Here is a 26,944-nt window from a genome sequence, read left to right as displayed (position 1 = left end):
AAGCTCAAAAGCAGGACCGGCCACGTAGTCTCCATCCTGCAATAGGTAACTTGCAACTCTGCCCAGGGGCTGGGACTGGAGCTGTCACCCTCTGATCTCAGAGGTGGACAGATTACACCAGGATTTACGGTAACCGCAACTTCAGGCATTGCTGGAGTCAGCCCGATGGGGTCCTTCAGCGCTGACGTAATGGAGATGGCTGCGCCCAAGTCCGTACAGTGAGGGGCGGGGCGAGCGCCCGCAGAGGTGAGTCGCGAGCTGGACTGTCCTGTCCTGGGACGAAGCCTGGAGTATGGAGCGGCGGCAGCAGCAGGAGCGGGACTCTCTGTGAGTAATGGGACGTCCGGAGCCCAGCGCTAGAGAGAGAGGAGAAAAGTCAGGAGCAGGGTCACGAGCGTTATAGAGAGGGAAGTAATGCGTCAGAGAATGTGCACGGGGGTGCAGAAAGTGACCTTTATAGGGGAGGGAGGAAGGGTGGGTGCAGGTGCACCAGTGCTTGAATGGAAGCCTGCTTTATTTGGGGGAGGAGTGCGCTAGTGCTTCAGTGCTGATTGGAATCATGCTTTATAAAGAGGGGGTGCACTAGTGCTCTAGTGCTGATTGGAAGCGTGCTTTATAAAGAGGGGGTGCACTAGTACTCAGGTGCTGATTGGAAGCACGCTTTATAAAGAGGGGTTCACTAGTGCTCTGGTGCTGATTGGAATCATGCTTTATAAAGAGGGGGTGCACTAGTACTCCGGTGCTGATTGGAAGCACGCTTTATAAAGAGGGGTTCACTAGTGCTCTGGTGCTGATTGGAAGCACGCTTTATAAAGAGGGGGTTCACTAGTGCTCTGGTGCTGATTGGAAGCACGCTTTATAAAGAGGGGGTTCACTAGTACTCCGGTGCTGATTGGAAGCACGCTTTATAAAGAGGGGGTTCACTAGTGCTCTGGTGCTGATTGGAAGCGTGCTTTGTAAAGAGGGGGTTCACTAGTGCTGATTGGAAGCATGCTTTATAAAGAGGGGGTTCACTAGTGCTCCAGTGCTGATTGAAAGCATGTTTTATGGGGGCAGGTGCACTAGTGCTTCAGTGCTGATTGGAAGTGTGCTTTATAGGGAGCGGGTTCTTCAGTGCTAGCTGCACCTGACGCCTGTGAGCAGGAGCTGCCTGTAATCCAGTTCAGGCTTCCCTGATCCTATTCCCTGTTTAGGGTCTAGTTTTGCTGTCACACGCTAAGGTAATAGAATGATTCTTGTAGGACTCGGAGGGAGAAGTGTCTGCTGCTGGGCAACTGGAGATGTTTCTTTATTGAGAGATATGATAAAATCGCCCTAGTTGTGCAGGAAATCAAGGCCACGAACAATACAAAATAGCAATAAAGTAATACAGACAAGTACTCCGTCTTGAGATCTTGCCAAGTACTTGTGACCTGGATTGGCCACTGTTGGAAACAGGATGCTGGTTTTGATGGACCTTCGGTCTGTTCCAGTGTGGCAATACTTTTGTAGTTACGTAACATCCACTCAAACAGAACCATTCAAAAGGTTAACAACGGAAGAACCTGTTTGCCAGTGTTGTCAGTCAAAAGCTACTGAATAAAAGTGCATCTTTAGTGCTTTCTTAAAATTAGTAAGGGATGGCTGCGATCTTAGTACAACTGGAAGATTGTTCCACGAGAAAAGGAGCCAACAAAGTTAAAGGCATTATTTTGAGCAGATGCCCAATGCACTTGAAGTGAACAGAGCAGGGGAATAGGGGATACTTAATTTAGCTAAAGATTCTGGTAGGCCAGTAAGAAGGACCTTACGGGTCGGAGTCAAGATCTTAACTTGAATTCTCTGATTTATTGGTAACCAGTGAGGCTGTCTAAAAAGAGGAGAAATGTGATCTCAGCACTTAGCCTTAAAACACAACATGAGCTGTGGTGTTTGGAGAGCTTGACGTCTCTTGAGTTCGTATTTAGAGACAGAGGTTACATGAAACACAGTATGCAGTGAGGCAAAATCTAGGAAACTCTGAACAGTTCTGCCCCTCTCCCACCTCATTGATGACTCAGCAGATATGGGAGGGGGAGGGGCAGCTGTGCTGTGGTTAGGGGAGTGATAGTGACACTCCAGAGACGCATGGGATAAGAGTCCACACCCTGCCCCTTTCTCTGCAGCAGATCCGTGAGGGGGTCAGCCAAAGTGTTTATAGCTCAAAGAACGAGAAATATGAATACAGGACCATTCAACTCTTCTCTCTTCACCTGTCAGCAGACATCAGTAAAGCAGTGCACAAAATATCTATTTTTGCCTGTGTATCGCAATGTGTTGTCCTGGACATACATAGTAACATAGTAGATGACGACAGAAAAAGACCTGCATGGTCCATCCAGTCTGCCCAACAAGATAAACTCATATGTGCTACTTTTTGTGTATACCTTACCTTGATTTGTACCTGTGCTCTTCAGGGCACAGACCGTATAAGTCTGCCCAGCACTATCCCCTCCTCCCAACCACCGGCTCTGGCACAGACTGTATAAGTCTATCCAGCACTATCCCTGCCTCCCACCACTGGCTCTGGCACAGACCGTATAAGTCTGCCCAGCACTATCCCCACCTCCCAACCACCAGTCCCGCCTCCCACCACCGTGTGCTATCTATGTGCACATGGATCCCTGTCCCTCTAGAGCAGTGATGGGCAACCTTTTGAGCTTGGTGTGTCAAAATTCGCCAAAAAACCGAGCATAACTCGGGTGGTGTGTCACTTCGAGAAAAAAAACCATAATTTCGCGATATTTATAGTTTAAATAACAAAAATGTATAATTGTAATATAAAACTGTATTTAATAAACCAAAAACTAATTATTTAACTTACCTACTTAGTGACTTCTTTGTTCATCTGTCAGTCGGTTTCTTTTGTTGGTCTTGATATTATTTAACTTGTGTGGGGTGCCATGAACTAAGATAAGTGAGGGGGAGGAGGAATTCTTTAACTAATCTGCCTATTAGTGACTTTTTTGTTGCTGAATTTCATTGGCTAAATCTTCAATTGAAGGTTGGTATTTTGTACACTTCAAGCCCAAGCAAGCGCTACTAACTTCATCTGTCAATCTGTTTCTTTTGTTGGTTTTGATATTATTTAACGCTGAGAATAAGGTTTCACAAAAGTACGTAGAGGGAAAAATTGTGAGTAAAGCCATTGCTATATTTTTCAGGGTGCTAAAAGTGTCTGGTAATCGGATCCAGGCACTCCAAATTTCCTGGTAACTCAGATATTCTCTTAATAATTGCATCTTTATTCTGCATATCGTGAAATAGAACTGGTGCACATCTTAGGAGAGTTTCTTTAATAAATTCTCCCTCACTGAGTGCTTTTCCATGCTGAGCTATGGAGTGAGCAATGCTCAAACTTGCAGATGTTAAATTTGTAGAACCTTTTACAAATTTAAGGATGGACTTAGATTGGCTCTTATAAAAGTGTAGCTGCCTGGAAATGTATTCCTTCCGTTCATCCTCACTTTTTTTCAAGAGCTGGGAATGATTAGTTTCAAAATGTCTATTTATATTCCACGTTCTGCTTACTACCGTTTCAGTACATAGAACGCAAAATGATTTGCCATTTTTTTCTATAATGCCATACATCTCGGTCCATGTCTCTTGAAAGGGTCGGCTACTGCTACTACCACTTCCTTTACTTAACCTTGGTTTTTTATTTTTTGAGTTCTCCATCAGGGGGGCAGAGACAGAAGATAGAATTATAGATAGCCTGTTAGCCCTAACTAGCCTAACTGACCACCTTATGTAAATTAAGATGGCTGCCGCTATTTCTAATGGCGGGAAACGACACCCATAGCATATGCCCTCGCCTCTCCCAGCCTCCCCCTCACCTATCTCAGTAATGGTGGTCAATTACAAATCCACGACACCCCAGAACAGTAGATTGGATGATGGTTGCTGGTAATGGTGATCACAGGGCCCTCAGAGATGCGTCCCCCACGGCATTCCGCTGCTCTCTGCTCCGCCGGCCGGAAGTGAGGAGCCGGGGCAGAGGGAGCAGCAGGGAGGGAGCCAATAGGAGCGCACACGGCACACCCCCAGCGGGTAAACATGCACCGGGTGATTTCGCCGGGGGGGGGGGGGGAGGTCGCGCTGCACCGGGGGGGAGGGGGGCGCATCGGTGATCCGCCCCGGGTGTCAGCAAGGAACTCCGCTGCTTCTCTGTATGCGGCCACATGCGGCCGCGTGTCACTGAAAATGGCTACGCGTGTCAGTACTGACACGCGTGTCATAGGTTCGCCATCAGGGCTCTAGAGGATGGTCACCGTGGGGCTTAGGTGCACGTGGACCCTATCCCTGTGGAGGATGTTCACCGTGGGGCTTAGGTGCATGTGGGCTCTGTCCCTGTGGAGGATGTTCACCGTGGGGCTTAGGTGCATGTGGGCTCTGTCCCTGTGGAGGATGTTCACCGTGGGGCTTAGGTGCACGTGGACCCTGTCCCTGTGGAGGATGGTCACCATTGGGCTTAGGTGCATGTGGATCCTGTCCCCATGGAGGATGGTCACCATGGAGCTTAGGTGCACGTGGACCTTGTCCCTGTGGAGGATGGTCACTGTGGGGCTTAGGGCTTAGGTGTACATGGACCCTGTCCCTGTGGAGGATGGTCACCATTGGGCTTAGGTGCATGTGGATCCTGTCCCCATGGAGGATGGTCACCATGGAGCTTAGGTGCACGTGGACCTTGTCCCTGTGGAGGATGGTCACCGTGGGGCTAGATGCACGTGGACCCTGTCCCTCTGGAGGATGGTCACCGTGGGGCTTAGGTGCACGTGGACCCTGTCCCTGTGGAGGATGGTCACCATGGGGCTTAGGTGCACGTGGGCTCTGTCCCTGTGGAGGATGGTCACCTTGGGGCTTAGGTGCACGTGGGCTCTGTCCCTGTGGAGGATGGTCACTGTGGGGCTTAGGTGCACGTGGGCTCTGTCCCTGTGGAGGATGGTCACCATGGGGCTTAGGTGTACATGGACCCTGTCCCTGTGGAGGATGGTCACTGTGGGGCTTAGGTGCACGTGGGCTCTGTCCCTGTGGAGGATGGTCACTGTGGGACTTAGGTGCACGTGGACCCTATCCCTGTGGAGGATGGTCACCATTGGGCTTAGGTGCACGTGGACCTTGTCCCTGTGGAGGATGGTCACCATGGAGCTTAGGTGCATGTGGATCCTGTCCCCATGGAGGATGGTCACCATGGGGCTTAGGTGCACGTGGACCCTGTCCCTGTGGAGGATGGTCACCATTGGGCTTAGGTGCATGTGGATCCTGTCCCCATGGAGGATGGTCACCATGGAGCTTAGGTGCACGTGGACCTTGTCCCTGTGGAGGATGGTCACTGTGGGGCTTAGGTGCACGTGGACCCTGTCCCTCTGGAGGATGGTCACCGTGGGGCTAGATGCACGTGGACCCTGTCCCTGTGGAGGATGGTCACCGTGGGGCTTAGGTGCACGTGGACCCTGTCCCTCTGGAGGATGGTCACCGTGGGGCTAGATGCACGTGGACCCTGTCCCTGTGGAGGATGGTCACCGTGGGGCTTAGGTGCACGTGGACCCTGTCCCTGTGGAGGATGGTCACCGTGGGGCTAGATGCACGTGGACCCTGTCCCTGTGGAGGATGGTCACCATGGAGCTTAGGTGCACGTGGACCTCCTCCCTGTGGAGGATGGTCACTGTGGGGCTTAGGTGCACGTGGACCCTGTCCCTCTGGAGGATGGTCACCGTGGGGCTAGATGCACGTGGACCCTGTCCCTGTGGAGGATGGTCACCGTGGGGCTTAGGTGCACGTGGACCCTGTCCCTGTGGAGGATGGTCACCGTGGGGCTAGATGCACGTGGACCCTGTCCCTGTGGAGGATGGTCACCATGGAGCTTAGGTGCACGTGGACCTTGTCCCTGTGGAGGATGGTCACCATTGGGCTTAGGTGCACGTGGACCCTGTCCCTCTGGAGGATGGTCACCGTGGGGCTAGATGCACGTGGACCCTGTCCCTGTGGAGGATGGTCACCGTGGGGCTTAGGTGCACGTGGACCCTGTCCCTGTGGAGGATGGTCACCGTGGGGCTAGATGCACGTGGACCCTGTCCCTGTGGAGGATGGTCACCATGGAGCTTAGGTGCACGTGGACCTTGTCCCTGTGGAGGATGGTCACCATTGGGCTTAGGTGCACGTGGACCCTGTCCCTCTGGAGGATGGTCACCGTGGGGCTAGATGCACGTGGACCCTGTCCCTGTGGAGGATGGTCACCATGGAGCTTAGGTGCACGTGGACCTTGTCCCTGTGGAGGATGGTCACCATGGGGCTTAGGTGCATGTGGACCCTGTCCCTCTGGAGGATGGTCACCGTGGGGCTTAGGTGCACGTGGACCCTGTCCCTGTGGAGGATGGTCACCATGGGGCTTAGGTGCACGTGGGCTCTGTCCCTGTGGAGGATGGTCACCTTGGGGCTTAGGTGCACGTGGGCTCTGTCCCTGTGGAGGATGGTCACCATGGGGCTTAGGTGTACATGGACCCTGTCCCTGTAGAGGATGGTCACTGTGGGGCTTAGGTGCACGTGGGCTCTGTCCCTGTGGAGGATGGTCACTGTGGGACTTAGGTGCACGTGGACCCTATCCCTGTGGAGGATGGTCACCATTGGGCTTAGGTGCACGTGGACCTTGTCCCTGTGGAGGATGGTCACCATGGAGCTTAGGTGCATGTGGATCCTGTCCCCGTGGAGGATGGTCACCATGGGGCTTAGGTGCACGTGGACCCTGTCCCTGTGGAGGATGGTCACCATTGGGCTTAGGTGCATGTGGATCCTGTCCCCATGGAGGATGGTCACCATGGAGTTTAGGTGCACGTGGACCTTGTCCCTGTGGAGGATGGTCACTGTGGGGCTTAGGTGCACGTGGACCCTGTCCCTCTGGAGGATGGTCACCGTGGGGCTAGATGCACGTGGACCCTGTCCCTGTGGAGGATGGTCACCGTGGGGCTTAGGTGCACGTGGACCCTGTCCCTGTGGAGGATGGTCACCATGGAGCTTAGGTGCACGTGGACCTTGTCCCTGTGGAGGATGGTCACTGTGGGGCTTAGGTGCACGTGGACCCTGTCCCTGTGGAGGATGGTCACCGTGGGGCTAGATGCACGTGGACCCTGTCCCTGTGGAGGATGGTCACCGTGGGGCTTAGGTGCACGTGGACCCTGTCCCTGTGGAGGATGGTCACCGTGGGGCTAGATGCACGTGGACCCTGTCCCTGTGGAGGATGGTCACCATGGAGCTTAGGTGCACGTGGACCTTGTCCCTGTGGAGGATGGTCACTGTGGGGCTTAGGTGCATGTGGACCCTGTCCCTCTGGAGGATGGTCACCGTGGGGCTAGATGCACGTGGACCCTGTCCCTGTGGAGGATGGTCACCGTGGGGCTTAGGTGCACGTGGACCCTGTCCCTGTGGAGGATGGTCACCGTGGGGCTTAGGTGCACGTGGACCCTGTCCCTGTGGAGGATGGTCACCGTGGGGCTAGATGCACGTGGACCCTGTCCCTGTGGAGGATGGTCACCATGGAGCTTAGGTGCACGTGGACCTTGTCCCTGTGGAGGATGGTCACCATTGGGCTTAGGTGCACGTGGACCCTGTCCCTCTGGAGGATGGTCACCGTGGGGCTAGATGCACGTGGACCCTGTCCCTGTGGAGGATGGTCACCGTGGGGCTTAGGTGCACGTGGACCCTGTCCCTGTGGAGGATGGTCACCGTGGGGCTAGATGCACGTGGACCCTGTCCCTGTGAAGGGTGGTCACCATGGAGCTTAGGTGCACGTGGACCTTGTCCCTGTGGAGGATGGTCACCATTGGGCTTAGGTGCACGTGGACCCTGTCCCTCTGGAGGATGGTCACCGTGGGGCTAGATGCACGTGGACCCTGTCCCTGTGGAGGATGGTCACCATGGAGCTTAGGTGCACGTGGACCTTGTCCCTGTGGAGGATGGTCACCATGGGGCTTAGGTGCACGTGGACCCTGTCCCTCTGGAGGATGGTCACCGTGGGGCTTAGGTGCACGTGGACCCTGTCCCTGTGGAGGATGGTCACCGTGGGGCTAGATGCACGTGGACCCTGTCCCTGTGGAGGATGGTCACCATGGAGCTTAGGTGCACATTGGAGGATGGTCACCATTGGGCTTAGGTGCACGTGGACCCTGTCCCTCTGGAGGATGGTCACCGTGGGGCTAGATGCACGTGGACCCTGTCCCTGTGGAGGATGGTCACCATGGAGCTTAGGTGCACGTGGACCTTGTCCCTGTGGAGGATGGTCACCATTGGGCTTAGGTGCACGTGGACCTTGTCCCTGTGGAGGATGGTCACCATGGAGCTTAGGTGCATGTGGATCCTGTCCCCATTGAGGATGGTCACCATGGGGCTTAGGTGCACGTGGACCCTGTCCCTGTGGAGGATGGTCACCATTGGGCTTAGGTGCATGTGGATCCTGTCCCCATGGAGGATGGTCACCATGGAGCTTAGGTGCACGTGGACCTTGTCCCTGTGGAGGATGGTCACTGTGGGGCTTAGGTGCACGTGGACCCTGTCCCTGTGGAGGATGGTCACCGTGGGGCTAGGTGCACGTGGACCCTGTCCCTGTGGAGGATGGTCACCATGGGGCTTAGGTGCACGTGGACCCTGTCCCTGTGGAGGATGGTCACCATGGAGCTTAGGTGCACGTGGACCTTGTCCCTGTGGAGGATGGTCACTGTGGGGCTTAGGTGCACGTGGACCCTGTCCCTCTGGAGGATGGTCACCGTGGGGCTAGATGCACGTGGACCCTGTCCCTGTGGAGGATGGTCACCGTGGGGCTTAGGTGCACGTGGACCCTGTCCCTGTGGAGGATGGTCACCGTGGGGCTAGATGCACGTGGACCCTGTCCCTGTGGAGGATGGTCACCATGGAGCTTAGGTGCACGTGGACCTTGTCCCTGTGGAGGATGGTCACTGTGGGGCTTAGGTGCACGTGGACCCTGTCCCTCTGGAGGATGGTCACCGTGGGGCTAGATGCACGTGGACCCTGTCCCTGTGGAGGATGGTCACCGTGGGGCTTAGGTGCACGTGGACCCTGTCCCTGTGGAGGATGGTCACCGTGGGGCTAGATGCACGTGGACCCTGTCCCTGTGGAGGATGGTCACCATGGAGCTTAGGTGCACGTGGACCTTGTCCCTGTGGAGGATGGTCACCATTGGGCTTAGGTGCACGTGGACCCTGTCCCTCTGGAGGATGGTCACCGTGGGGCTAGATGCACGTGGACCCTGTCCCTGTGGAGGATGGTCACCATGGAGCTTAGGTGCACGTGGACCTTGTCCCTGTGGAGGATGGTCACCATGGGGCTTAGGTGCACGTGGACCTTGTCCCTGTGGAGGATGGTCACCGTGGGGCTAGATGCACGTGGACCCTGTCCCTCTGGAGGATGGTCACCGTGGGGCTAGATGCACGTGGACCCTGTCCCTGTGGAGGATGGTCACCATGGAGCTTAGGTGCACGTGGACCTTGTCCCTGTGGAGGATGGTCACCATGGGGCTTAGGTGCACGTGGACCTTGTCCCTGTGGAGGATGGTCACCGTGGGGCTAGATGCACGTGGACCCTGTCCCTCTGGAGGATGGTCACCGTGGGGCTAGATGCACGTGGACCCTGTCCCTGTGGAGGATGGTCACCATGGAGCTTAGGTGCACGTGGACCTTGTCCCTGTGGAGGATGGTCACCGTGGGGCTAGATGCACGTGGACCCTGTCCCTGTGGAGGATGGTCACCATGGAGCTTAGGTGCACGTGGACCTTGTCCCTGTGGAGGATGGTCACTGTGGGGCTTAGGTGCACGTGGACCCTGTCCCTCTGGAGGATGGTCACCGTGGGGCTAGATGCACGTGGACCCTGTCCCTGTGGAGGATGGTCACCGTGGGGCTTAGGTGCACGTGGACCCTGTCCCTGTGGAGGATGGTCACCGTGGGGCTAGATGCACGTGGACCCTGTCCCTGTGGAGGATGGTCACCATGGAGCTTAGGTGCACGTGGACCTTGTCCCTGTGGAGGATGGTCACCATTGGGCTTAGGTGCACGTGGACCCTGTCCCTGTGGAGGATGGTCACCGTGGAGCTTAGGTGCACGTGGACCCTGTCCCTGTGGAGGATGGTCACCATGGAGCTTAGGTGCACGTGGACCTTGTCCCTGTGGAGGATGGTCACCATGGGGCTTAGGTGCACGTGGACCTTGTCCCTGTGGAGGATGGTCACCGTGGGGCTAGATGCACGTGGACCCTGTCCTCTGGAGGATGGTCACCGTGGGGCTAGATGCACGTGGACCCTGTCCCTGTGGAGGATGGTCACCATGGAGCTTAGGTGCACGTGGACCTTGTCCCTGTGGAGGATGGTCACCATGGGGCTTAGGTGCACGTGGACCTTGTCCCTGTGGAGGATGGTCACCGTGGGGCTAGATGCACGTGGACCCTGTCCCTCTGGAGGATGGTCACCGTGGGGCTAGATGCACGTGGACCCTGTCCCTGTGGAGGATGGTCACCATGGGGCTTAGGTGCACGTGGACCTTGTCCCTGTGGAGGATGGTCACCATTGGGCTTAGGTGCACGTGGACCCTGTCCCTCTGGAGGATGGTCACCGTGGGGCTAGATGCACGTGGACCCTGTCCCTGTGGGGGATGGTCACCATGGAGCTTAGGTGCACGTGGACCTTGTCCCTGTGGAGGATGGTCACCATGGGGCTTAGGTGCACGTGGACCTTGTCCCTGTGGAGGAGGGTCACCGTGGGGCTAGATGCACGTGGACCCTGTCCCTCTGGAGGATGGTCACCGTGGGGCTAGATGCACGTGGACCCTGTCCCTGTGGAGGATGGTCACCATGGAGCTTAGGTGCACGTGGACCTTGTCCCTGTGGAGGATGGTCACCGTGGGGCTAGATGCACGTGGACCCTGTCCCTCTGGAGGATGGTCACCGTGGGGCTAGATGCACGTGGACCCTGTCCCTGTGGAGGATGGTCACCATGGAGCTTAGGTGCACGTGGACCTTGTCCCTGTGGAGGATGGTCACCGTGGGGCTAGATGCACGTGGACCCGGTCCCTCTGGAGGATGGTCACCGTGGGGCTTAGGTGCACGTGGACCCTGTCCCTGTGGAGGATTGTGAGAATGCTGCTTCCGTGTGCATGGACTTGTGCTTGAAGCTACTCTGGTTGTAGGTACTAATCTTCTGTCTATGTGGTTTTTGCAGCCCAAAGGACTTCCCTAACCTGAAGAATGATACTTTTTTGCGAGCGGCACGAGGACAGAAGACCCGCTATGTGCCTGTGTGGTGCATGAGACAAGCAGGAAGATACCTGCCAGGTAAGATTGCAGCAGTCACTTACACAGTTCCCTCAGGCAGCCTCAGCAGGAAGTCTCCAGGTTGTTCCCTCCAGCTGTGAGAGGCTCAGCGAATACCTCCTCATGCTATTTAGAATTAGAATGAATTATTTCTAAACTGCCTTTGTCCAAGGTGGAATACAAGCAAAGAGTAACACTTCCAAACAGCAACAGGACTTAACAAAGATCTGGGTTTTCTAGCCCATTATAAACCATAAAATTGTACTGCTTTGTCACCCTCTTATCTCCATGCATATCTCCCTGTCCCTCATCCACCTGGCTCTCCCTGTCTCTCACCTGACCCACCTTCATCCTGTAAGACTGTCACTGAAATGCTTTGATGTTTCACTTATATATACTGTCATCTACCAACATTTGCTTATTTCCAATCTGAGGAAGAAGGGCAACCTTCGAAAGCTAATCAAGAAATGTATTAAGTTATGTCCAATAAAAAAGGTATCATCTTATTTTCTTTTCCATGTTTTATTTCTATAAAATACATATTTAAAGCACATAAAAACACACAATTACGCAAAGAACATCTTCCCCAACATAAGCCTCTCAGAGCTAAAAGTAATGAGCACATTAACCCGGGATAAAGTGCAAGAATGTGGTGAGATTCTCTTAAAAACCCAGAGATGATGGGCTCAGTCATAACTTCTGAACAAATGAAGTTTCATCCACCTATAGACGCCAAGTTAAATAACTCGGCTGGGGACGAGATTTCTAGGTCAATCCATAAGGGTCAAACGTTCAAAACAATGAGGCCAGATGGAAAGTTGAGTTTGAAACCTACTCTGAGTTCATATGAGTAATCGAAAGACTAGAGAGAGGGGACTGGGTTGGGGATGCTGTGTGTGTGTATTGTGAATATGGCTGTAGTTGTGGGGAGGGGGTGGGGTGCTCTGTGTGTGTACATAAGTAATGCCATACTGGGAAAAGACCAAGGGTCCATCAAGCCCAGCATCCTGTCCACAACAGCGGCCAATCCAGGCCAAGGGCACCTGGTGAGCTTCCCAAACGTACAAACATTCTATACAATCAAGCCATTGTGACATCACTAATGAGGTTGGCTCTTATTGGTGGAATGAGCCACTATGACATCACAATAGGTTAAATCACTGCTCTATGTAATAAAAGTGAGCCAAGTAGAGGACATAAGTACATAAGTAATGCCACACTGGGAAAAGACCAAGGGTCCATCGAGCCCAGCATCCTGTCCATGACAGCGGCCAATCCAGGCCAAGGGCACCTGGCAAGCTTCCCAAACGCACAAACATTCTATACATGTTACTCCCGGAATTGTGGATTTTTCCCAAGTCCATTTAGTAGTGGTCTGTCTGTGTTTTGTGTGTAACTGAGATGTGGTATTGTAGAGATGTGTAACTGTCCCAGGTTTTACCAGTAGTAGGAGGTGTATTGCTGTTTTGGGGCCCAGTGTAATGTGTGTCCTGCTGTTTGGATCATAGAATTAGTGCTATTGTTGGATGACATTTGCACACTAGTGAGGATTTTTGTAAAAAATCAGGTTCTGTGTTTTTTTCAGAATGTGCTTGATAATGGAGAGATTTATTTTGCTTTAGCTGAGATGACATGAGAATCAGTTTTGTTTTGAATGTTGTCTTACATCTTATCTGCGCCTGGTGGGGGGGGGAATAGATTTTCATGGATGCAGATCATTTTTACATTTAACTCATAAGAATTGCTATAATGTGTCTGTGTGGGTCATACAGTGGTGGAAATAAGTATTTGATCCCTTGCTGATTTTGTAAGTTTGCCCACTGACAAAGACATGAGCAGCCCATAATTGAAGGGTAGGTTATTGGTAACAGTGAGAGATAGCACATCACAAATTAAATCCGGAAAATCACATTGTGGAAAGTATATGAATTTATTTGCATTCTGCAGAGGGAAATATGTATTTGATCCCCCACCAACCAGTAAGAGATCTGGCCCCTACAGACCAGGTAGATGCTCCAAATCAACTCGTTACCTGCATGACAGACAGCTGTCGGCAATGGTCACCTGTATGAAAGACACCTGTCCACAGACTCAGTGAATCAGTCAGACTCTAACCTCTACAAAATGGCCAAGAGCAAGGAGCTGTCTAAGGATGTCAGGGACAAGATCATACACCTGCACAAGGCTGGAATGGGCTACAAAACCATCAGTAAGACGCTGGGCGAGAAGGAGACAACTGTTGGTGCCATAGTAAGAAAATGGAAGAAGTACAAAATGACTGTCAATCGACAAAGATCTGGGGCTCCACGCAAAATCTCACCTCGTGGGGTATCCTTGATCATGAGGAAGGTTAGAAATCAGCCTACAACTACAAGGGGGGAACTTGTCAATGATCTCAAGGCAGCTGGGACCACTGTCACCACGAAAACCATTGGTAACACATTACGACATAACGGATTGCAATCCTGCAGTGCCCGCAAGGTCCCCCTGCTCCGGAAGGCACATGTGACGGCCCGTCTGAAGTTTGCCAGTGAACACCTGGATGATGCCGAGAGTGATTTGGAGAAGGTGCTGTGGTCAGATGAGACAAAAATTGAGCTCTTTGGCATGAACTCAACTCGCCGTGTTTGGAGGAAGAGAAATGCTGCCTATGACCCAAAGAACACCGTCCCCACTGTCAAGCATGGAGGTGGAAATGTTATGTTTTGGGGGTGTTTCTCTGCTAAGGGCACAGGACTACTTCACCGCATCAATGGGAGAATGGATGGGGCCATGTACCGTACAATTCTGAGTGACAACCTCCTTCCCTCCGCCAGGGCCTTAAAAATGGGTCGTGGCTGGGTCTTCCAGCACGACAATGACCCAAAACATACAGCCAAGGCAACAAAGGAGTGGCTCAGGAAGAAGCACATTAGGGTCATGGAGTGGCCTAGCCAGTCACCAGACCTTAATCCCATTGAAAACTTATGGAGGGAGCTGAAGCTGCGAGTTGCCAAGCGACAGCCCAGAACTCTTAATGATTTAGAGATGATCTGCAAAGAGGAGTGGACCAAAATTCCTCCTGACGTGTGCAAACCTCATCATCAACTACAGAAGACGTCTGACCGCTGTGCTTGCCAACAAGGGTTTTGCCACCAAGTATTAGGTCTTGTTTGCCAGAGGGATTAAATACTTATTTCCCTCTGCAGAATGCAAATAAATTCATATACTTTCCACAATGTGATTTTCCGGATTTAATTTGTGATGTGCTATCTCTCACTGTTACCAATAACCTACCCTTCAATTATGGGCTGCTCATGTCTTTGTCAGTGGGCAAACTTACAAAATCAGCAAGGGATCAAATACTTATTTCCACCACTGTACATGCAGCCTGTCGCATGTGACTATCGTCTGTGTGTTTCCACTGAAAAAAGGTTGAGGACCTCTTTGCTACTGCCTTTGGCCCCTAACCGTTACTCATTTGCCCTCCTCCTTCCGTGTTCCTCTTAACCCTGTAATTCCCTTGCCCGTAATGTCTTGTCTGTCCGTTTCACTTAGATTGTAAGCTCTTTGAGCAGGGACTGTCTCTCTATGTCAAGTGTTCAGCGCTGCGTGCGACTGGTAGCGCTATATAAATGTTATTAATAGTAGTAGAGCCTCTGCAGTATTTAGAGTACCTTGAGTTGCTATGTGGTCTCCAGTCCCCTTCCCCCTCTCCCTTTGTAGGGTTTCCCGTGGGATTGGGCGGAGTTTTTCTTTTAGTAGTTGTGGGAAGTTTCCAGTGGTCGTGGGTTGCAGGTTTTGGGCAGCTACACCAGCAGGTCAAATTTGGACATGGAATGAGGCTTTGGTACATCTGAAGCCTCATTCCTGCTCCACGTTTGACCAATAGGGTGATGAGGTCATCAGAACCAGGGCGGGAGGAGGACCTATCGCTGCTCTTCACATTGCTCCCAGGGGGACTCCCCCCCCACCCCACCCCATGCGCTTCACATTTCGTTTGCTTGCAACGAGGGGCAGTCTCCCCCTCCCCCTGCTCTTCATGGGCTGGTTTTGGAACGCGGGTTAGTCTTGAAAATGTTTTGCCATCTGGCAGCCCTTCCCCTCTCCATCATAAATGTACAAAAATACCTCCAGGAGCTGTTAGATCCCTTCTCTCCTTCCTCTCATCTTTTAAAACGCATAAATTCATAACAAAAAGAAGTTACTAGCAGGGTGATTCCTTCTCTTCTACTGACCATAAAAAGAGAGGGAACCCCCCCCCCCCCCCCAGAACTGTACATTTTGAACAGGGAGGGTAAGGGAGATTCCTAGACAGCACTCACTTATTACCAGCAGGGAGACAGGACAGGGAAACCCCCTACCAATAATCCTTCCCTCTTTAATGTAAAGAGTATGGAACAGCCCGAGAGGAGGGGAGTAGATAGTTTCACGTGTATTAAGCTATAGCAGAAGGAAGAGAACGAGCTCTGATCCTCAAAGGCAGTGAGCTTTAGAGATATTAAGATCAGTGGAGTATCTGGCAGTGCAGCCCCCTCCCCCCCTCTGAGCAAGGGGATATGCTGAGCAGTCGCGTGGCTGTTGGCGCCCCAGAACAGGAAGTTGACATCAGAGAGGGCAGGGGACCAGCAGAACCGGCAGCTGCACGACTGCTCAGTTCACCCCGTTACTTCCTGCACCCGGGGCAGACCACCCCCATGCCCTGCCCTTGGTACGCTAGAGATTAAGAGAGATTACTGATGGTGGTGGGGGGGGGGGGGGATTGATCCTTATTGTCTGGAGGCCCAGATCACTATCAGTCTGCCCCTAGCGTGTACTGACTCCCAGTAGACATCTTGATAGGTCAGTAAGATATAAAGATTCTGTCTGTCTGTCCTAATTAGATTGTAAGCTCTGTCGAGCAGGGACTGTCTCTTCATGTTCAAGTGTACAGCGCTGCGTACGTCTAGTAGCGCTATAGAAATGATAAGTAGTAGTAGTATTTGAGATTCTGTATAGAATCTTGTTACTCTTTGGAATTCCGGAATCTTGCCACTCTTTGGGATTCTGGAATCTTGCTACTCTTTGGGATTCCGGAATCTTGCTACTCTTTGTCCTTATCTCTTATTGGTCCTGTTTGTCTGTCCTAATTAGATTGTAAGCTCTGTCGAGCAGGGACTGTCTCTTCATGTTCAAGTGTACAGCGCTGCGTACGTCTAGTAGCGCTATAGAAATGATAAGTAGTAGTAGTAGTAGTACAAGTGTCATCCGGTTCACGCCCCACGGACGGGTATTGTGGAACAGCTGTTCAGGATCTGGTAGGGAAAGAGATTTGGATTTAGCTTATGTCTCTTCATTAGTATCTGAAGGAGCATCACTTGCTGTACCTGAATGTACTTTACAGTCTGTCTCTACATGAGGAAGTGGCTGGGATTTGAACCCTGGCCTTTCTGATTCTCAGCCCACTGCTCTATTCCATGTAAACTGATTCCCGATCCAGTTCATATCTTGCCAGTTCTGTTTCCTTTTGCTGTCCTGAATGTCTGTGTTCCTAGGGCTACGTTTTGGCTCTTTGTCAGGCTCTTTACCAGTGGCGTAGCCAAGGATGGGCCTGGGTGGGCCCGAGCCCACCCATTTTGGGCTCAGGCCCACCCTGTAGCAGCAAACCTATGGTGTGGCTGGCAGGGATCCCCAAGCCCCACCAGCTGAAAACTCCCCAACAACTGTCCCTCCTGCATACCTTGTAAATAGCAGATCTTCGCCTGCAGCGAGCAGCAACTGATACATACTGCTCGCATGGCCCCACAACCTTCCTTCTGATGTATTCCCACCTATTGCGGAAACAGGAAGTTCCATCAGTGGGAAGGCTGTGGGGACAACATGAGCAGTGTGTATTAGTTGCTGCTCGCTGCTGGTGAAAATCTGCTGATGAAAAAGTGTGTGTGTGGGGGGGGATGTTTGAGAGACCATATGGCATGCAGGTGAGAGAGGGAGAGACCAAATCACTTGTGGGACAAGGCGGAGTTCTACTGCCCACCCATCTTGGGCCCAGGCCCACCCAAAATTGGATGTCTGGCTACAAGTCTTTACTCTCTTACTTGTCACTTTCAGAGTTCCAGGACACACGGGCTGGCCAGGATTTCTTTCTCACTTGCCGAACACCAGAAATCTGCTGTGAGCTGACACTACAGGTGAGCATTTGTGGTTAGAACAGATGAGGGCTTTCTGCTTGAATAAGTCGACTTAGGAGAGTCGCTGTGTATACCAGTGGGGTATCCAGACGGCTGATTTAGGATGGACCCAAAGATTCTTCTCTTCCACTCTCACTCGCTCGCTCAAACCGAAAGAAATACCTGAGCTGGTGAAATTCGGAAGCCCCACAGCCAAAGACCTCCTCCCAGACCACTTACACCCAGAGTCGCTGACATGGCCAGCCTCTGCGCATGTGTACAAACTAAACGTGTGCGAGGGGTGGGGCAGTAGCGCCTCGGGACATTGCAACTGACTGCACAGGGTGTAAGTGCTCTTTCTGCCAGGAGGAGGTCTTTGGCTAGTGGGGCTTGCAGATCCATGCTAGCGGAGCACTGATTTTGGATGGGCCTGAGCCCAGGCCCACTTGTGGCTACCTCGCTGGTGTATACTCCTCTCTGCCATTGCATTGTTGATCACTGACATAGACTCCTTGTCGTAGAAAATACAGCCTTGGTTGTCATGGATTGTATTCTTTAGCGAGGGACTAAAAACTTCAAATTCACTGTGGGGTTGGGAGAGGGAACACAGATGGGGAGGGGGAAAGCAGGGTTGGGTGGAGGGAGAACACGGATGGGTAGACTGGAGTGGGGTTGGGTTGAGCACTGATGGGTAGACTGGAGTTGGGTTGGGGTTGGGGGAGAACACAGATAGGTAGACTGGAGATGGATTGGGGGAGAACACAGATAGGTAGACTGGAGTTGGGGGGAGGGGAGAGCACTGATGGGTAGACTGGAGCTGGGTGGGGGGAGGGGAGAGAACCAATGCTAGACTGGAATGGGGTTGGGGGAGAGCACCGATGGGTAGACTGGATTTGGGTTGGGGTTGGGGGAGAACACAGATGGGTAGACTGGAGCGGGGTGGGGGCTGCTTTTCTGTCAAAATTTTCTATCCTTGTTCCTGAGGAGAGACCTCCGTTGTCACAGGGCTTCTGCTGGGTGCAGCGTTACCTTTCTTAACTCTGAGTTTTCCATGACTGAGGTCATGACCCCCTCTGACGGGCACATTTTGGAAAACGACCATTAAAAAGCCCAAGTGCAGCTCAGGGTTGGCTTTTCCTGTATCGTGCTTGGCCTGCCCTGTTATACTGATAGCTGTTATAGTCCACACCTCTTATTTCACTATATTAGTTCATGGTGGATCTTTAGGGCTCAAAACGTATTCAACTAGTGATATAGTGAAGGACTTAAGTCTCGCAGTGTCTTTTCACTAGTAGAATATTTCTAATTGTAAGGCCAACCACCAACACCTTTGGGGCCTAGAATGTTTAACTATTGACTTATCAAATATGTTGTAACTATTGATATATTCAAATTTTTTTTATAATGATTATTGCACTGATAAGATTCTCTGGATAACTGAAGATTAAATATACAATTACAGTTAATTGTGCACCACTTAGAACTTCACAGGCAAGTAGATTATAAATGCTAAATTAAATTAATTTAAAGTCACCAGAAACAAAATGAGGGTTTTACCGAATTCTGTTAGATCAAACCCCAGCCTTCTAGACAAAAAAATAAGACTTACAGAAGTTCAAACATGTAACTTTTGCAGACTGCTTATGGACCCGTGACATGAAAAATCAGCCATGCTCAACATTTTGCATCTGCTACTTAGAGACAGTCACAATTAGGCATTCCTAATGATGAAACAAAATGATTTAAATTTATAAAAACTTCTTAAATAAAAAGGTCTATGGTTCTTTGTGAAATACTACTACTACTTAACATTTCTAGAGCGCTACTAGGGTTACGCAGCGCTGTACACTTTAACAAAGAAGGACAATCCCTGCTCGAAGGAGCTTACAATCTAAAGAAATGAGAAATATTTAGTTGACGTTATAAAAAAAATGGATAAAGACTAAAGATTTCAACCCTGCAGGGCTAGGGTTTCCTCTGCCTCTGATCAGCAACTTCTGAAGTGTTTTATTCTGTCTTATTTTTTCAGCCCTTGAGACGGTTTCCTCTTGATGCTGCTATCATCTTCTCAGATATTCTGGTCATTCCCCAGGTAAGATTACTTTTTAAACTGAAACTTTCTCTTCAGGTAAAAACTTAACAGCCAACAGTATTAGAAAGGATAGTAGCGAGGCTTGAACCTGTCCTAAAAGAAAGTTATTTTCTGTTCTTTGCCTGTTGGAGAGGTAGCACTGCTACTGACCTGAAATAGGTGTTAAGGTGTGAGGAAGTAGAATATTTGCCAAAGGCTACTAAGGGCAATCTGGTTACTGGGCTAGCTTCAGAGGGGTTGTTTGAAGCAGTCTCCTTAGAATCCAAACTCTAGAGAGAGGAAAGGTCCCACTTTCTTTCTGAGAAATTCTGAGAGAAGAGGACATTTGTCTGGTAAGTGACATTATTTTGCTCTGTGCTTTGTAACTTAAAGATTGGGTTTAAAAGAGGAATGGTAACATATGGTAAACATAATTAGAATGTTACAAATAAATATAAAAGAAGCAAACTTTATTAGCTGGTCTCCATACCCTTTCCCCCATAGTTTTAAATCTTGAATGTTCTGCCACAGCATTAACAGATAGACTCTAGAAGGTTAAAAAATGAGGTGAAGGAAGCTATTAGTGCTAAAAGAAAATCCTTCAGAAAGGGAAGAAGAATCTGACTGAAAATAATAACAAACAGCATAAGGAATGTCAAGTCAAATGCAAAGTGCTGATAAGGAAGGCAAAGAGGGACTTTGAAAAAAAGATTGTGTTGGAGGCAAAAACACATAGTAACAATTTTTTTAGGTATATTAAAAGCAAGAAGCCGGCAAAAGAATCGGTTGGACTACTGGATGACCGAGGGGTAAAAGGGGCAATCAGGAAAGACAAAGACATAGCAGAGAGAGAATTCTTTGCTTCAGTCTTCACCAAGGAAGATTGGGAGAGATACCGGTGCCAGACATGGTATTCAAAGCTGACAAGTCGGAGAAACAATGAAATCTCTATAAACCTAGAAGATGTAATGGCGCAATTTGACAAATTGAAGAGTAGCAAATCTCCTGGACCGGATGGTATTCATCCCAGAGTACTGATAGAATTGAAAAATGAACTTGCAGAACTATTGTTAGTAACATGTAATTTATCTTTAAAATCAAGTATGGTACCGGAAGATTGGAGGGTGGCCAATATAACGCTGATTTTTTTTAAAAGGTAGAGGTGATCCGGGAAATTATAGACCGGTGAGCCTGACATCGGTGCCAGTCAAAATGGTAGAGACTGTTATAAAGAACAAAATTACAGAGAATATTCAAAAGCATGGATTAATGAGACAAAGTCAACATGGATTTAGCGAAGGGAAATCTTGCTTTACCAATCTATTACATTTCTTTGAAGGGGTGAACAATCATTTCTATAGTTTGTAACATGTGGATAAAGTTGAGCCAGTCGATATTGTATATCTGGATTTTCAAAAGGCGTTTGACAAAGTACCTCATGAAAGGCTCTAGAGGAAATTGGAGAGTCATGGGATAGGAGGTAGTGTTCTATTGTGGGTTAAAAACTGGTTAAAAGATAGAAAACAGAGAGTAGGGTTAAATGGTCAGTATTCTCAATGGAGAAGGGTAGTTAGTGGGGTTCCCCAGGGGTCTGTGCTAGGACCACTACTTTTTAACATATTTATAAATGACCTAGAGATGGGAGTAACTAGTGAGGTAATTAAATTTGCTGATGACATAAAGTTATTCAAAGTTAAATCACAAGAGGATTGTGAAAAATTACAAGAGGACCTTACGAGACTGGGAGACTGGGCGTCTAAATGGCAGATGACGTTTAATGTGAGCAAGTGCAAAATGATGCATGTGGGAAAGAGGAACCCGAATTATAGCTACGTCGTGTAAGGTTCCACATTAGGAGTCACGGACCAAGAAAGGGATCTGGGTGTCGTTGTTGATGATAGGTTGAAACCCTCTGCTCAGTGTGCTGCTGCGGCTTGGAAAGCGAATAGAATGTTAGGTATTATTAGGAAAGGAATGGAAAACAAAAATGAGTATGTTATAATGCCTTTGTATCGCTCCATGATGCGACCGCACCTTGAGTACTGTGTGCAGTTCTGGTCACTGCATCTCAAAAAAGATATAGTGTAATTAGACAAGGTACAGAGAAGGGCGATGAAAATGATAAAGCCTGGGATAAGCACAGAGGATTCTTAGCTGGGGGGGGGGGGGGGGGGGGTGCAGTGAGGGAGGGGTAAAGCCTGGGATATGCACAGAGGATCTTTAGTTGCAGAGACGTGAAGGCAATATGCTCTGCTGTCTAGGATCAGTAATAGTGAGGTAGGGGGTGGTCTGGAAGTTATTTCTTGCCATAATCTTAATGTTTCTTTGTGGTGGGAGGAAGAGGAGGAGAACTAGGGCATGTTTCTCCAGTGAGTGACTGTTCTGTCTCTCTCAGGCTTTGGGCATGGAAGTAACCATGGTGCCTGGCAAGGGCCCGATGTTTCCTGAGCCTTTGAAGGAGGTGGAAGACCTGTTGAGACTGCAGAAGAAGGTAGACGTGGATGCAGAGCTGGGCTATGTCTTCAGAGCCATCACACTGACTCGACACCGACTGGAGGGTAAAGTGCCTCTCATTGGCTTCTCCGGAGCTCCGGTGAGGACCAGCATTGGGTTGAGATACCATCACCACCCGTTTAATGTACCAGGGCCTTGACCTTCCCCTGTGTCCAGTCCTGGCTGAGCTCAAATGAGCCGGTCATCCTGGAGCAGGATCCCTCGGAAGAGAGGTACAAAAATGTAAGATTGTGAGCCCTCTAGGGACAGAGAAGGTACCTATATATAGATATGTAAACCACTTTGCTTGTACCACAAAAAGGTGGTACGGTTCAGTCTTGATTATTTGACTTTTGCTAATCTGACCATTCGGCATATCTAATGAATACCCCCCCCCCCCCCTCCTCCTCAGAGATGTCATTGTGTTGCTGTTAAGAAGAGTGCAGGTTCTCTTCCTGTTTTCTGGCTTCACACACTGCTGGTTAGTGTGTGTTGGACTCCTTGCCGGAGGATGTGGTAACAGCAGTTGGTGTATCTGGGTTTAAAAAAGGTTTTGACAAATTCCTGGAGGAAAAGTCCATAGTCTGCTATTGAGACAGACATGGGAAGCAACTGCTTGCCCTGGGATTTGTAGTATGGAATGTTGTCATTATTTGGGTTTCTGCCATGTACTTGTGACTTGGCTTGGCCACTGTTTGGAAAACAGGATACTGGGCTAGATGGACCATTGGTCTGACCCAGTTTGGCTACTCTTTTGTTTTAATAATACTGTATTTTAAATGCAGATACCCTATGCCTGTTCTTTATTCATAAAGTATGTTTTCCATAAATTTTTTAAGGGTCTACCCTTGTTTTCCATATTATCCGACTTTTCACTTATCCGACAATGGCTTGGTTCCAGATACATCGGATAATTGAAACTGTACTGTATATCAAATGCGTTATCCATTAATGCCAGGGTCGCTTTACTCATACTACCCCTCTCCTCAAGACCCTTCACTGGCTCCCTATCCGTTTTCGCATCCTGTTCAAACTTCTTCTACTAACCTATAAATGTACTCACTCTGCTGCTCCCCAGTATCTCTCCACACTCGTCCTTCCCTACACCCCTTCCCGTGCACTCCGCTCCATGGATAAATCCTTCTTATCTGTTCCCTTCTCCACTACTGCCAACTCCAGACTTCGCGCCTTCTGTCTCGCTGCACCCTACGCCTGGAATAAACTTCCTGAGCCCCTACGTCTTGCCCCATCCTTGGCCACCTTTAAATCTAGACTGAAAGCCCACCTCTTTAACATTGCTTTTGACTCGTAACCACTTGTAACCACTCGCCTCCACCTACCCTCCTCTCCTCCTTCCTGTACACATGAATTGATTTGATTTGCTTACTTTATTTTTTGTCTATTAGATTGTAAGCTCTTTGAGCAGGGACTGTCTTTCTTCTATGTTTGTGCAGCGCTGCGTACGCCTTGTAGCGCTATAGAAATGCTAAATAGTAGTAGTAATGCAGAGCAGAAGGTGGAGGGCAAAATACTGAACCATTTCCAAATACTTACATTTTTTACACATAGTAACCAAAAGTCTGTGCAGGCCACAAAATGTCTAATTATACTAGAGTACTCCACGTGATCCATGATTTTTAAAAAAACTGATCTAAAAATGAACTGCTAACAAATTGGCACACGTTTGATTATTAATAATAAGGGATACAACTGCCCCCCTAAGCTGGAAATAGTTTACCTTGGTTTAATATCTACACCTGTACCATAAGGGCAGAACAGAGTAAATAGCTCAATCTGCCTGTTTATACATAGCGATTTGGATGTGGTTGGGCTGAGTCTGAAGTGACGAGACTCCAGTTAATTAGTCCTAGCTGCTGGAAGAGTTAGTACATAAGTAATGCCACACTGGGAAAAGACCAAGGGTCCATCGAGCCCAACATCCTGTCCCCGACAGCGGCCAATCCAGGCCAAGGGCACCTGGCAAGCTTCCCAAACGTACAAATGTTCTATACAATCAAGCCATTGTGACATCACTAATGAGGTTGGCTCTTCTTGGTGGAATAAGCCACTGTGACATCACTAATGAGGTTGGCTCTTATTGGTGGAATAAGCCACTGTGACATCACAATAGGTTAAATCACTGCTCTATGTAATAAAAGTGAGCCAAGTAGAGGACATAAGTACATAAGTAATGCCACACTGGGAAAAGACCAAGGATCCATCGAGCCCAGCATCCTGGCCGAGCACTCAAATGATAGATGATATTTCATTCCACAGATGTCCTTATACACACATTAAAAAGGAGGGGAAACATGGCTGATCCCTGTGAGCCTCATAACTAGGCTTTTGAACATGAGCAGCTGTTGCTCCAAGAGAGAAGTTGCATTGTGTCAAATGTTCAGCAAGACCAACATTTGAGGCATTGCACTGCTCACTTTTTCCTTGCAAATAAGTAAGAACATAAGAGTTGCCCTACTGGGACAGTCTGAAGGTCCGTCAAGCCCAGTATCCAGTTTGCAAGGGTTCTTAGCAGTTACAAGTACCTGGCAAGATCCCAAAACAGTACAATACATTTCCATCTTAATAATGGCTTATGGACATTTCTTTTAAGAAATTATCCAAACCTTTTTTTAAACCCCGCTAAGCTAACGGCTTTTACTACATTTAATTACACGTTAAGTGAGGAAATATTATCTGTGATTGGTTTTAAATTTACTACTTTGTAGCTTCATTGTTTGCCCCCTAGTCCTAGTATTTTTGGAAAGAGTAAGCAAGTGATTGACATCTACCTGTTCCACTCCACTTGGGATTTTATAGACCTCGTATCTTTAATTGGATTGGTAGGAATTTCCCTTTTTTGCCCTGTCTGTCTGTCTTGATTAGATTATAAGCTCTGTCGAGCAGGGACTGTCTCTTCATGTTCAAGTGTACAGCGCTGCGTACGTCTAGTAGTGCTATAGAAATGATAAGTACTACTAATAGACTTTCTGAGCCAGTACGTCAAGCTCCATCTCTGGCCGTCTTCAAATCTAAGCTAAAAGCCCACCTTTTTGATGCTGCTTTTAACTCCTAACCCTTATTCACTTGTTCAGAACCCTTATTTTATCATCCTCACTTTAATATTCCCTTATCTCTTGTTTGTCCTGTTTGTCTGTCCTAATTAGATTGTAAACTCTGTAGAGCAGGGACTGTCTCTTCATGTTCAAGTGTACAGCGCTGCGTACGTCTAGTAGTGCTAGAGAAATGATACGTAGTAGTAGAGGCTGGGCAAAGTGGTTTGCTTTCATGCCTGAGAAGAGTACAGGGGAGGTTTCACCTGACAAGATTGTGTTTTGTACTTCTCTCACCAGTGGACGCTGATGACATACATGATCGAAGGGGGTGGATCCAACACTATGTCCAAAGCCAAACGCTGGCTGTACCAGCACGTGGATGCCAGCCACCGGCTCCTTCGGCTTTTGACAGACATCATTGTGGATTACATGGTGGGACAAGTGAAAGCTGGGGCTCAGGTATTCGTTGTATTTAAAATAACTTCTGTATCATTTTCTCTAAAAACTTCTCAAGGTAATAAAATTAACCTAGCATATCCATAAAAACCCTTGCCATAAACCTCCTAAAACAACAAAAATCAAGAACACATCACCTTACAATCCAAAAATCTCCCTTCCCATCTTCTATCCTTAACTCTCATATATATATTTTTTTTTATTTGATTCATAATTTCTCCCACACTCTACCTCCAAATCCTTCAGTTACTCTCTGGATGTTTATCTGATAAACAAGAGCATCACAGTGTCCCCAGCAGCGGCGTACCAAGGGCGGGGCAGTGGGGGCAGTCCATCCTGGGTGCACGCCACTGGAGGGGTGCAGAGAGCAGCCGTGCGCCTGTCGGCTCTGCTGGTTCCCTGCTCCCTCTGCCCCGGAACAGGTTACTTCCTGTTCCGGGACAGAGGGAACAGGGAGTCAGCGGAGCCTAGAGCCGTGCGGCTGCTCTTAGCAGCTAAGAATGCACCCGGGGGGGGGGGGGGGGTGTTGATGCTCCGGGGGTGTCGTGCTGCACCCCGGGGGGGGGGGGGGAGGTGCATCGGCAATCCGCCCCGTGTGTCAGCCGACCTAGGATCGTCACTGGTCCCCAGAGCCCCTGTGGGCACAGGGAACACCTGACAGGTGCATTGTCTCTTCTGGCACTGTGGGATCCCTCTGAGGTCATGCCATAATGTCACTGTAGCAGTGACGTTTCCCTCAACCCAGTCACTTCTCCCTGGAGGACCCTTGGTACTTCCACCAAAACAATTTGGGTGTTTCTCGGTTTGTATCTCACCCCTCTCAACTGAGCCCAACCGTCTCAATTATAGACCTTGGCCAGGGCCACAAGAGTGCAGCTTCCTCAGGAACCTAGTTAACTTGGACTGTAAGGTTGACCCCCTATGTGCTACCATTAAGCAATGACTGAAATTCTTCCCTCTTCCCCCCACCCCGTCAATTCTAACAGATGTTAACTGCCCCTTTCCCCCTGCACTGCCTCTGATCTCAAGCAGCCCGGGGAGCAAAAGCCTATCCTGGGAATGTAACCTGCATGGCCTGGAGACGGGGATACTTTATTAACTGTAAATACTTTTGGGCTGTAGGCGCTGCAGGTATTTGAGTCCCATGCCGGCTGTGTGGGGCCTATGGAGTTTTCAGAGTTCTGCCTTCCGTACCTGCAGGAGATTTCCAGGAGAGTGAAAGAACAGCTGGAAGCAGAGTCCCTGGAGCCGGTGCCCATGGTAAGAGCAGCGGGAGGTGGACGGTGGGAGCGCTGGCAGGGCTGGGAGTTTAAGAGGGGATAGAGAGGGCCACACGTTGAGGAGAAAGGTGAGAGAGTGAACAGGGAGGGGCAGGGATGGTGAGGGGAGTGCATGGGGATTGAGGAGCAGGGAGAGG

The 26,944-nt window shown here is 49.8% G+C and overlaps 1 protein-coding gene across 1 annotated transcript in view; it reads left to right on the top strand.

Moving 5' to 3' along the window:
• Positions 1 to 230: 230 nt before the first annotated feature.
• The window catches only part of UROD (uroporphyrinogen decarboxylase), a 41,478-nt gene continuing 14,764 nt past the window's right edge, over positions 231 to 26,944 (top strand). Inside the window, exons 1-7 of the mRNA XM_030205167.1 lie at positions 231 to 327; positions 11,235 to 11,347; positions 17,396 to 17,475; positions 19,484 to 19,546; positions 21,921 to 22,118; positions 25,369 to 25,530; positions 26,650 to 26,787. Coding sequence (XP_030061027.1) covers positions 293 to 327; positions 11,235 to 11,347; positions 17,396 to 17,475; positions 19,484 to 19,546; positions 21,921 to 22,118; positions 25,369 to 25,530; positions 26,650 to 26,787 — 789 coding nt within the window. The 5' untranslated portion in view covers positions 231 to 292. The remainder of the gene's footprint in view (positions 328 to 11,234; positions 11,348 to 17,395; positions 17,476 to 19,483; positions 19,547 to 21,920; positions 22,119 to 25,368; positions 25,531 to 26,649; positions 26,788 to 26,944) is intronic.

The sequence above is a fragment of the Microcaecilia unicolor genome, chromosome 6 (assembly GCF_901765095.1).
Source record: "Microcaecilia unicolor chromosome 6, aMicUni1.1, whole genome shotgun sequence".
NCBI lineage: Eukaryota > Metazoa > Chordata > Amphibia > Gymnophiona > Siphonopidae > Microcaecilia > Microcaecilia unicolor.
This window is presented reverse-complemented; position numbering and strand designations above follow the sequence as displayed.